This window comes from Callionymus lyra, chromosome 4 (assembly GCF_982586985.1).
Source record: "Callionymus lyra chromosome 4, fCalLyr1.hap1.1, whole genome shotgun sequence".
In the NCBI taxonomy this organism is placed as follows: Eukaryota; Metazoa; Chordata; class Actinopteri; order Syngnathiformes; family Callionymidae; genus Callionymus; species Callionymus lyra.
In genome coordinates this window covers 32,919,893-32,932,675 of record NC_141821.1, presented here as the reverse complement: position 1 = coordinate 32,932,675, position 12,783 = coordinate 32,919,893, and the positions used below count along the sequence as shown (strand labels likewise).

The 12,783-nt window shown below is 37.7% G+C and overlaps 1 protein-coding gene across 4 annotated transcripts; it reads right to left on the bottom strand.

Annotated features, from left to right (window-relative positions):
• Positions 1-678: 678 nt before the first annotated feature.
• nktr (natural killer cell triggering receptor) lies at positions 679-12,777 on the bottom strand. Of its 4 annotated transcripts, none has more exons than XM_087789888.1 (17): positions 12,661-12,777; positions 10,601-10,679; positions 10,353-10,427; positions 9,889-9,996; positions 9,282-9,326; positions 7,945-8,032; positions 6,978-7,007; positions 6,762-6,907; positions 6,087-6,297; positions 5,853-6,023; positions 5,685-5,772; positions 5,255-5,403; positions 1,968-4,397; positions 1,820-1,894; positions 1,677-1,736; positions 1,247-1,348; positions 679-1,118 (listed from the first exon to the last, which is right to left on the bottom strand). In XM_087789888.1, the coding sequence occupies exons 2-17, from the start codon at positions 10,656-10,658 to the stop codon at positions 1,058-1,060; spliced, it is 3,897 nt and encodes a 1,298-aa protein (XP_087646014.1). In that variant the 5' UTR covers positions 10,659-10,679; positions 12,661-12,777; the 3' UTR covers positions 679-1,057. The 4 variants fall into 4 exon arrangements, with proteins under 4 accessions (XP_087646014.1, XP_087646015.1, XP_087646017.1 ...); XM_087789889.1 differs by having other exon boundaries at positions 1,677-1,733; XM_087789891.1 differs by lacking the exons at positions 10,353-10,427; positions 10,601-10,679; positions 12,661-12,777 and adding an exon at positions 8,977-9,000 and having other exon boundaries at positions 9,889-9,990.
• Positions 12,778-12,783: the final 6 nt, after the last annotated feature.

The following is a 12,783-nucleotide window of genomic DNA, read 5'->3' as shown; positions in this document are numbered from 1 at the left end:
TGTGATATCCCTTGTGTTGTCTCTAGGTCAAGGTAAGTAAGTAAGTGTTATTTGTAAAGCGCCTTTCTAGACCAGGGTCACAAAGCGCTTGACCAATCAAAAGCAATACATAGTTAAAATACATACAAATTTAAAAACTCTAAAAGGCCAAGGAGACAAAAGCAGGAGTCCCAGAGGATTAGAAAAAAAAGCCTGCACAAATAAAAATGTCTTAAGATGTTTCTTGAACGAATCAGTAGATCGTTCCAAAGCTTAGGAGCAACAGCCTGGAAGGATTTCTCTCCTTGTGAAAATAGAAGCTGATGTCCCTGATAATAGACATAGACCGATTTGAGGTTAAATAAGAACCTTGTGCGAGGAACCATAAGTAGATTATGATCCACAGACCTAAGGGAAAATGGGAGTTCTTCTACTAGAGCAGGTCAGAATTTTCCTTGCAGTCCTGTATTCTGAGCCGATGTAGAGAAAACCGGGGTGTACTGTACAAGCAAAATTGATGGTAGGGTTAGCCAAGTAATCAAAAATCTTTCTCACATCCAAAAAGAATCAGATTAAAACGGAGACAGTTTGTCTGATTTTCACCCTAATGCGAGCGTTTGTGAGATGTGTTGATCTAAGCAGCTTTAGAATATACCTCAAATATATTTTCGTCAAAAAAAACAGACAATAGAGTAGTAATAGAATCATATAGTGGTATTTATTATGCAAACATTCAGTGTTTAAATTAAATGCATCTTTCATGTATTGCACGTCTATGAGTGCAGACACACATAACAAAATAGTCGTCTAAAAAAATAATCAAATATAACTGACATCCACAGTGATTATTGCAAAAACTGCATATTTTAGGAACTTGATGCTCTACATAAAGCATTTCAGTAATGTAAATGCACAGAATACACATATTTACATTTAAAACACAACAAAAACCCAACACAAAAGAAACATTCACATCAATTTCTACTTACATTCATTTTCACCCATGTTCCCAAAAACTAGAACATCATAGTTTGCTATTTCTTTTTGCAGCTTCTGAAATTAGATTTCTAATTATTTTTCAGCTGTACCGGCTGCTGCGGCTGCGACTCCTGTGTCTGGAAGAGCTGCGACTGGATGACCTGAGAAAGAAGGAGGTTTTTACGTTCCAAGATGGTGGTATGAATCCAAGACCACATCCAGAAATGATCAATGGACTCATTGTGTGCAGTGTTGTCTGCAAACAAGGTTCAACAGGTCAGAGTCTTACCATGATGTTCGGTCGGAGCTCCTGTAGCTGTCACTTCTTTCACGGCCTCGTCTTCTGCTAATGCTCCGGCTTCGACTGGAATAACTTTCAGAGGACGCTGACCTGAATCGACACACAGCAGAACACTCTCGTCAGAAACACATTTTAGAATCGTGTTTAACATGAATCAAATTTGCTCATCACTGCAATTTAACTCAATTTGAATTCATGTTCAAGCATTCCCCTTCTTGGAGCCCTCAATTGTAAGTAGGATTTCCTCTTATCAAGTTATTGAATCCTGATTAAGAGATCTGAAGATGCCCATAGGTACGATCCCCTTCAAAACACAGCCACTTGTATTCTTGATCTTTTGATGTCTGTTTGAGCTAACTTAGCAATGTAGCTCTGTACAATTTAATCCATAGAACATCCTTATTTAGAAATGACAAACCTTGATCTCCTTCGACGATCATATGAATGACTTCTTGAGTGACTTCTACTGTATGTCCTGCTGAAAAAACAGAAGGAAAACACACATTCGATTTTCTCACGTCGTCTTTTTGACAATGATTTATTTGGGTTTTTGGTGCATACCTATGACTTCTGTAGCTTCTGTAGGTGCTGCTGCGAGAACGTCCTCGACCATGCCTGTGTCGACTTCTACTGCGACTGAAAAATACAAAAAGTATCTGTGTGTTAATATTTATCAAAACTAACTGTCACAAGAGGGTTGCACTCTGACCTGGAGTAGTAACTGGAGGATCTACTTCTGGATCTGCTGCTGGAGTGGGACCAGCCTCTCGTTCTGGATTTGTGGTTTGAAACTGACCGAGACTTCCTGGTTGAAGACCTCCTTGGAGAAGTCGTGTGTGATTTGCTCCTGGTATTTTCCATGGACGCCGAGCTTTCCCCACTAGAGCTTTCCTGGTTCCTCGGCCTCCGATTGAGACGCACCGTCTTACGCACTTCGTCAAACAAGGATCCAGGTCGCACTCGGCTACTGGTTTTGATCTCCATCCGTACTCCCTGTGGTGTAGTGGCGGCCTGACTGAGTTGAAGTTGAGTAGATTTTGCGGTGACGGATTGAGCCGACATTTGAAGCGATGTCATGCCTTTTAAAGGCTTCCATTTGAAATTAATTGCAGTGCCTAATGGATTTACATTCTCTACTTCCTGCCTCGCTCCCTCAACCTCCGTTGTCATGGGAACAGACGGCTCATTTTTGCTGGCAATATGGGACACTGGTACAGATATATTAAGAGTAGGTTGAGAGAGGTTGGTGTTGATGGAAGAGGGAGCGACTGGGGTTTCAATGATGTTTTCATGCTCTGGAGTGCAGATGTCCATATCGGACTCCTGCTTGATGTTCAAGCTTCCTTCATTGGCAACATTCTGATGATGAGGCCCGCTTTGTTTAGAGGCTCTTCCTCCAACTTCCATGGTCCCGCGTCTCATCTTGCTAGTACTGCTATGTCTCGTCATCGAGGTGTCATGATTCATCTCTGCACCCGGCCGTTCCTTCACACCTCTACTTGGACTTTGTCTCTCACGTTTGGACTCGTCTTCCTCCTCCTCGTCTTCTCCGTACTCTAAAGGTGGCTGCCAGTGAAATGTTGTCTTCTGTTTCTGGTGCTTTTTCTTTGACTTCTTCGACTTGCTGTGATGAGAACTTGTCTTGCTCTGACCTTTACTTTTGTGCTTCCTTTTTCGTTTGCTTTTGCTTTTCTTCCTCCCCCGATGTTTGTGCGGCTCCTCATGCTTTGCAGATGCTTCTGCTAGATTCTTCTGACCTAAAGGGCTCAGTGGCTCATTTACCTTCCTGCCTGGTTCGGCATCTGACTCTGAACTAGCTTCGCCTTCCTCCTTATCGGATACAACCGCCGCTGCTTTTGTGACATTTTCTGAATCACTCTCAGAATTCCACCCAGTGACCCCGGAACTCTTGGGCTCGCTGGACAAGGGGTTTGGTTTCTGTGTTTTTACAACACAGGCACTGTTGCTTTGCTTGTCACTGTCACTGTCCCATTCAGATTTGTCTTTCGTCTGCTCCACCTCCACTGGACGATGAAGCTTGTCTGGTGTGATGACTGGTATAGCACCCGTCTCTCTCCTGTTGTCCGATTTAGATTTTAAATCTTCAGTGGCAAGATTGGTAAATGTACTATTCTTCATCATGTTAAATACACTTAAAGTCCCCTGATTGTCGATGCCTATTGTTTTCTTTGTTTTTCCACTTTCTGCCTCAGAGTTGTCGGAATATGATCTGCTGTCCGAGGACGAGCGGCTGTTTAAGTGACGGGGGGAAGGAGACCTGGAATAACTGTAACTTCTACTCCTGGAGCGACTGTATGAGTGAGTGTAAGACCTGCTTCTTGAGGAGCAGCTGAGGGAACGCCTTCTATATTTGCCTGCACGCAACAAATCATCTTTGTTTTGTTTCACTGAGGCTTGGGAACCTTTTGTGCCGTCATGACCAGATTGGCTGGTTGAAGATACTTTTGATTTAATTTCCTGAATATGGACGTACGAGGGCTTCCAGGGTTTCTGGTCTGGCTTCCAGCGAGAGGGTGGGGGACTGTCACTCATTGGGATTACGGGGGCGCTCTCTGAGGCGCTCACTTTAGGGGATCTGTGAACATGTGTTACTTTGGTCTCTGCAGGCTTATGAGAGGTCTTGCTAGACTTTTTACGTTTGGAAGATCTGGATCTGGTGGAAGATGGTGACCCATAACTGTGCTTGGACCTTAATCTGGATCTAGACCTGGACCGTGAATGATAATAAGACCTGGATCTTGACCGTGAGTAAGTCTTTGATCTGGAATAAGACCAGGATTTCCCACGAGACCTTGAGCGACTTGAGCTGTAGGAAATAGAGTAAGATCGAGAGTTGCTATTTGATGCACGGCTGGGTTGTGGAGCTGGACTCTGTGTTGAACGAGAGATTCTGGACCTTCTTTCTGATGACGGAGACCTTTCTCCCTCTGAGAGGACTGGCTCTGATGGTTTGCTTTTCGAGCTCTTCTTTTTGACATGTTTTCGTTTTTTGGATTTCTTTTTGCGTTTCGCCTTTTTCTTTTCTTTCCTCAGCTGATGGGGACTGCTGGACCTGGTGGAGCTGTGTGGGGATGACAACTGCGATCTGGACCACACAGAGTCACTTTGGTTGTCCAATCTGAAAAGATGATAAAGATAAGCTAGACACATCTACACTTGCCTACATTTGAAATCTTAAAATGTACAATCAATAACAAGACATTCTCAAAGCTCTATAGAATAAAGTTAAGTATACAGTACAACAACGTAAACTTTCCAATATGACGTAGTTTAACCTTTTTCACCAGAACTGCACCTTAAGGCATGTTTTAATCATGAGCGTCTCAGAAGTGTCTGAAGAAAGGAAAACTAGGCCTTATACTGCATGGTCACATGAAGCCAATGCCCATAGGAAACACTGCAAACATCCCTGTAGTTACCTCTGCCAAAGAGCAATCAGCTGCATTTATCTGACCTCATCTTTTAGTGAAATATCTCAAAAAATAGATGTCAAAAATGTAAGAAATGGGTGGAATTTACGAATACTATTAAGATCCACTTATCATTTAAATACGAGTCAATCTCTGTGTTGCAAAACAGGACCTGCCTCCTTGTTTGCTCACACTTGCCTGTGTATTTTGCAAGTTCTGAAATGTCACCGCCACCTGGTGTTACATTAACACAATTACCTCACAGTATTTTCTTTTTAAAGCAAAAACAGTGGACCTAAAATAAATATAGGGCAATAATATTAGAAGAGGATGAAGACAAAGTTTGGATGTACACACTTCCAGGTTTAAAGTGCTTTTAACCCCATAAAAGAATACATAATGCAAAGATAATATTTTGCCAATATTGAACTTTAGATAACGCGTTCATTAATGGCACTAGGAGGACCTATTCTATTGGATATGATGCTTTGGTATAATCCGACAGATAACTAAAGTTATATTAATCGCACATAAATGACACACGCATTTGAAAATGCCATCATACTTCTCTCCTTTGTTCCACCTCTCCACACTAGGCGGCTGGTAAACCTTGGTTCGCTTCATCTCCTCTTTCCAGTGTGGTGGAGTTTCACTGCTTCCATGTTCCTCCACAGATGCAGAGCGGGATTTGGATCTGGTGGGAGTGTGGTACCTCTGCAAAGTACCACAAACAATGGGTTGACTTCCGGGAAAACAGACTGAAAGTGATCAGATGGAATTCCTGACTGTCCTGACGTAAATATCAGTGTTAAACAGTTTTGGGGGAATAGTTACCAATTCTGTTCTTTTGACCTGATAATAGTTCAGAGTCAATCTTTGTGCATGTTATGCTACAGCTAAGAGCAACACAGAAAACTCAGTACAACTGTGTAAATCAAACAAAGTTTTTTCAGATTTACGTCATTTCACAGAACCGCTGAGGGAAAAAAACGTACAATTGTTCCTCTGCCTTTGATCTTGCGGCCCGACTTGGATACAGCAGGTTTCTGTTCAGTTGAAAGAGACAATTCCTCTTTCACTGATCTGTAAAACAGCAATAGACATTAAGAATCTTCATCAAATAAAAAAATTGTGAATAGCAAAAGAATTATCTTGAAACTAACAGATCTGTTTTATCCTCTTTGGTGGGAACATCTCGTCGCAGTAGAAAGCGGTTCTCTGGTACCGGCGGGATTTCCTCTGGTCTCACTACAGGTTTCTCTCTTTTGCCACTATTTTCCTTCTCTTCTTCCACTTCATTTTCCAGGAACTCTCTTCCCACAGGACTGAGAGAGCTGTCACACAAACACAAATGTCATAAACCAATAATAATACGACCATCAACATTGTGAACTTACAGTTGTGGACAAGTAGGAGCTTCATTTTCTGGTTCTGTTCTGGTTTCATTCCTTTTCCTTTTTCCTTTTTTGATCTTTGTGTGCCCCTTATGTTTTTTGCGTTTCGGCTTTTTATCCGATTCACTTTCAGAGTTGGCTGGCGATGAGAACTGGGGTGATGATTCTTCTGAATCCACAGAACAAGAGCTTCTTTTCCGCTTGCCTTCAAGAACTGTAGAGGGAAGATCATTTTCTTTTCTTCAATCAAAACACTTATAAATAAAAAATGGAATTTATAAACATTTGCCAGAAAGTGGGACAAATGAGTGAATTAAAACTTCCAAAATGTAAGACAAACATAAGATAAGATAAAACAATATTTCACCATTGTAATAACAAATATTTGACCTTTTAAATCCCCAATTGAATCTGAAATGTTTTAGATGACAAACATCAAAGGTGCTTATACACATATATATATATATATATACATATATATATATATATATATATATTTAAATGAAGAAAATAAACATAGCTAATCAAGAATGGGAATATTTTTTATAAACAGCTAAACTTTGTATCGAGGACTAAGTCTTATTATAATTCATCGTTTAATAATCTTTATTTACTCCGGTTTGACAAATTCTATATATTAAGGCAGTAGTTATTAATGGAATAGTGCATTATATTTACCATCATTTGCAGATTTGGTGATCAGCTGACCACAGTCCACAACCCTGACGTCAGCATACGGACGACTTGCAGAGTCTGTTTTTAATCCCTCGATTTTCTTTATGACTTCGAAGCCAGAGATGACAAGACCAAACACGACATGAACTCTGTTGAAAGACGAATACAGGTTTTAATCATCTCTTGGAGTGGAAATGCATCACCCTCAATCACACTTACCCATCAAGATGTGGCGCTGTTTTAGTTGTGCTATAGTTGAATTTCAGGCATCAAGGCAGAAAGGTCAGTCAAGTAGAGAAGAACCGTGGAGAAAGAGAGATACAGACATGTATGAGCAACAAAGGCAGTCTCGTGAGTCTGGCAAGTGTAATAATGGGAACTTTTTATTTAAAGGAAAAGTACAATGAGGAATTTAAAGGCACATTTAACCTTAAATTAAAGAGACTCAATTGTAAAAAAAAAAGAAAAAAAAAGTTAAAATATCACCTGACAAAAGAAAAATAATATTAATCTAAATAACAGTTTACAGACAGACACTTTTCTGTAGAGCCATTATAACATCAAGTTAAAAGAATTCTACCCAACAAATTTTGGCATCACCTGAACTAATTTGTGAATAAGACTAAAACAAAGTTAGAATGTTGAATGAATTTACTTCCAAATAAACATAAGGGAGTGAAAAGAGAATTTGGAGAGGAAGAGAGAGAGAAACACAGCCTTGGAGACACATTACCTTAGAAGAGCAGGAGGTTAGAGATTCTGTAAATTTTACAAAAACGGCAAGAGAAAGAATGTAATACATTTTAGGTAAAAAAGATTAAAACCATGTTTCTCTGCACTTTGAATCACAACTGAGGGGATTGTTGATGATGACACGTTATCATACATGAAGAAACTGACACTAGGGCTGAACAATATCAAAGTTATAAAGACTGAAGGTTTAGATTATATTTGCTCTTTCTTAATACACCACAGTTGTGACAAAGTAAGAAAAGTTAAATAACAATAGATCCGTATATAACTATAACTTTAACAAGCTACAAGATAAAACCAGACAATATTCTAATTATGTTTGAAATGTTGAAGAAAAAAAAATTCATAGTGATAAAACTGAAAATATTGTTCAGCCCTACCTGCCACTCATTTCAAAATGTATTTGGGTGAAAATGTAGTATTTAAAACTCACATAAAAAACTGTGAACCGTTGGTGTCTTTCCCTCGGTTGGCCATGGACAGCAGGAAGGCTCTGTCATGTTTGAGAGTGAAGTTCTCATCTGTCAGGCAGAGAAAGGACGAGGCTCACTTTTGTGGATTCACTTCACGAGGAAATGGATTATTATTTGGAACAGAGTGAAAGTTCAGGCCTGTAAAATGTAATCATTGCCTCACCAACCTGTATTTTTGGTAGATTTACACTATGAATACACAGTTCTGATTTAGGAATAGTTAAAATGTCTTAAGATCTAAATTAAAATGAATAATACAAATAAAACCATAGTTGTTGATTAATCATTTTGACTTGCCGTTTTCAGGAATTACTCGTCTTGTCCTCAAATAAATGATCATAATGCTACTTAAAGATGAACAGATAATCATAATCACAGCTATTGTATCTCACACCATCCAGCAACATCTTCTTCGGTTTCCTTAAGCACTTTCTCTTCCTCCTTTATACGTCCTAATAATTCATATCCAATTTCCAAATCCTTCCTTTTGTAATAATTAATTAAACAATTCACCTCAGAAATAACTTTACTCAACTGTTGTGCATCAGACTGTGGAATTGTCAGCGCAAAAGTGCAACTATGACATGCATTTATTTTTTTAAAGGCTTTAGGCAATAAGGGAATCTTTAAGAAGAATGTATGTTTGTGAATACACATGCTAGGAAACGAACGTTTTCTATGCACATACTAATATTAGATTAAATAAATAAAACAGGTAGATTCATTTCAACAATCATTCCTGACATTAAATCCTTTGTTTGAAAGTAACATTTAAAATATTTGTATGTATTATGTACACCATTTCATTTCACTAAAACATGGACATTATAATCTGTATAGTGAAAGTAAATACATCAAGCTGAACATCCAGTCAGAGGTGCACACAGTTTCATTTGCAGCAATGCACAAATGTGCACCTTTTTGAAGTGTGGCTGAGGAGGGTGGTGGGGACAATGTTAACAAGGTGTTACTGAGCCGTGAACATCTCTTACCTTCTCATTTTGCAAAAGACCACTCTATAAATAAAAGAACGTTGAAAATTTTAGGCAGGAACACTTTAGCTTTTTAAAAAATAGAATGCCTACTCTCCATGCTGTATTGGTAAAAGGGTGAACAAAAGACAGCACTAGTACTGGAGAATTGAATGTCAGAAGAGTCAGAACAATAGAATACATTACACACAAATGACACTTGTAAATTAAACAATTTAAAAAAAAGTCTGAACATGCAATCCCATGCAAGGGTTTAAGGCCCTGTATTATTAGAAAACAATACAAGCTAGCTGACGTCAGGTTACCTTCAAAGTAGCCCCCAAATATGGATTCTCCTCCTCTCCCATTTCCTGTGTAGAAATTCACATACTTAAATCACCAATGTGTTGTAAACAATAGAAATTCATATACTTAAATCACTAATGTGTTGTAAACACTTATTAATGCATAAAAAATGACACTGTCAAACAGAATGTATGTAACTAGGTAGATAACCAGGTAGGTAAAGTGAAATCAAATCTGATTTAATGCGATAAAAATAAACCAACGCTATTCGATATTAAATATCAAATATTGAATTGATTTCGTTTCCAGTATGGAATGGTAGGAGGAAAAAAGGCGGCTAGTTTAAATAAGAATTTAATTTATTTTCCTGTCAAATGGATGCAATTTATTAGGAGTGACATAGAGTGGGGGGGCCCAAACATTTTTTTTCTTCCATGTAGACTCCGGTGATTTCCTGTTAGAATAGTCCCAGCGAACACAGACATTTTGTATGAGGACATAAGTAGTACATCATCTAATTATTGTCTGAATTCAATTATTATTAATAATATTATTATAAAATCTAAAGTTTTAATATGAACGGAAATGCGAACATCAAATAAACTTAAAATTAATAACTGTTTTTACCTTCTGTGAAGTCACCGCCCTGAACCATGAAGTTTTTAACAACTCTGTGAAAAGTGGAGCCTTTGTAGCACAACTTTTTGCCGGTAACTTTGCCAGATCCCTTTTCACCTGGCAGAAAAAAAAAGTTTATCAGGGTAACATTAGTACAAATTTAATTAAGAACAAATAGGGTTTTCTATCGGGATCTATCAGGAATATGTTTAAACATTAGCATAGCAGTTTGAATGTACTCAAAGCAAATAATGATAATGATATTCTGTGAACATTATCAACCTATAAAATTAATCTAGCAAAAAAGCACACACAAGTTATTAACTTGTATTTCATGGCTTGATGGTGTTATTAATTTTAATTTAAAAACAAGCAGAGACAAGTTTCTTTTTCCATCTAATCATACGTGCAGCAAGAAATCTGATATTGAGACAACATACACAACATTTAAAATACATCTTCCAGTGACTCACCGGTGCACAGAGAGAGGAAATTTTTGCTGGTCTTAGGACAGACTTCTGAAAAAAGTTGAAAGACAATCCGCCCAACTGCAAAAGATAAAAGAACTGGATCTTAAAAGCCAATTATTAGGGAAAAAGTTTTCCACTTACTCCAAGGCTACAATAACAACCTGGATACATACAACAAACCGCTTTCATAAGTGTAAGCTATTTAAACAAAGATTTACAAGAACAAGCGTACACCATTAAAACTCTCTTACCTGGCTCCCTGTTGAGCTCAACATCAAAGTAACACTGAGGGTGGTCTTTCACTCCCATGGTGATCAAAGTCCAGGTGACCTAGTATTAAAATAAGAAAAGATATGCTTAGCAGAAATAATAATCCTCTTTTGTTTTTCCACTTCTATTTAGAAAAGAAAGCCCTGACTTAGTGCACATTGAGAAGAGTTAGGGAAAGCACTGGAGTGAAGAGAGAGAAGTGAGGTAAATGGCTGATGGGAGTGCGTAGGGAAATCACCTGAATATGCAAACCCCTCAATAAAAGGTACCTACTGGTGTGGACTTCAAGATTATATGAACAAAAACAGTCTGAAAAAGGTTTAGCTCAAGATTTATTTAGCACTTTGTTGATGTATGATAATGTTCATAGTCAGTTAGAACATGAATATCTTAACTTAATAATAAAAATAATTATGTGTTCGAGCCCAATCTCATAAAACAGCATTTTTACCCAGAAAGCCTTGCATTATTGGTTAGAAACGACACAAGAAACCTTTTTTACATCTGATTTACAGAGATGAAGCACTAATGCTTAAAATAACACATTGAACTTCAGCTTCCCTTTAAAACGTAGCAGCTGGCCCATTTCACACAGTGTCACAGTTATACTCGCGTTACATCTTACATTTCCACTTGGCAAGTAACACCATGTTGGATTGATATCTAAAAGCAATAGGACTTTTTTGTTTGGGTATTTTTACTCTTTAAAATTGTTTACATTGAGTCATTTAAATCTTTGAATAATTATCTGAGTAAAAATAAATGAATGCAATTTTTTCAGCATGTTGGTCACTGGAATTAAAAGCCTAGTTTTCAGATATGACAAATACTCATGGATTAGAGACAGTGAGAGAAAATCACAATTTTTATCCTCCCATGTTTTGGGTTCACAGATCAAAAGTTACAGTTACAGGTTCAGTTTTACAGCAGTAAACAAGACAAATGCTGCTCTTTATTTTATTGTTAATGGTTCCTCTGATCATTAGTTTGAATGATTGATCTGGACCACATTGAAAGACAATTCAAACTGGTTTGTACAGTAATGTCAATAGAAAGTATATTGTAGTGATATCCAAACTTTAAATATACACTAATGAGTCAACATGCCTGTATGAAATAAGCTAGTTGCCACTATGACAGGCACTTAAGTGAGAACAGCATGAGCCTTGTTTGAAATAAACCAGGTCTATTTATAAGGGTGTTGAATTGAGAGCTGTCGTAAGCATCCAACTTTATTGTGACATTTGATCAGAAATTAAAGCATTTTACTATAGCAGGGGTGTACTATGTTAGGTTAAGAAAAGGGAAATAAATTCAGACTCAACTAAAAACTTAAAATAATTTGATGTAAAAAATGTTTTTAAGTGTTTTTAAACAGTCCAAACTAATATTTTTACAAAAATAATTAGCTATAGAGAATAAATTAAAATTAATTAAAAAATTAATTTAAAACAAGATATATGTGGGAACAGAAAATTTGTAAATCTAATAATGTTTTGTTTTTTTACACGTTATTTACAATTGATCTCTTTATGTGTCATATACCAGGTACTCGACTATTCTATTTTGGTGTAAATGTAGACTGTATTTGTCAGGTCAAAGTAAATAAATGCCAAGTAACTTAATAAAACAGACACTTTAAGAGAGACCTGTTGAAATGCCTCACAGTGAGACAAAGTAAGGATAATAAATGGTCCTGAAGGAGAAAATACCTTCACTCGTATAAACATCGACTAACCAAAAACGAGGAAGTGCTGGTGTAACGACAGGTTTATCTTCCGCACATTAATGTAAACAATAATGATTCATTCGTTCACTTAAATGTTAGGAAGAGTGTCGTTGCTGTAAACATTTGTCAAACAATAGGTAACACGAACACACAACGTAAATATCTCACACATTGTATGCTAACATCAGGGCACTGCTAATGGTAGCGGAACTTAGCAAAAATAGCTAATAGATAGATACAGATATAGTGCCAGATAACACAGCACAACGCTACGGTAACTTCTTCGGTGTAAAATATTGCGAACACACTAACCTTTGTACAGTAGCTAGCTGGGTTTATCAGCTAGACACCGAAGGTCGACGCGTTGCTCCCTTTTTGGAACGCACTCCGCAAACCTTGCAGGAGCACTTCTTGACCTTTCCGAGGATCCGTAGC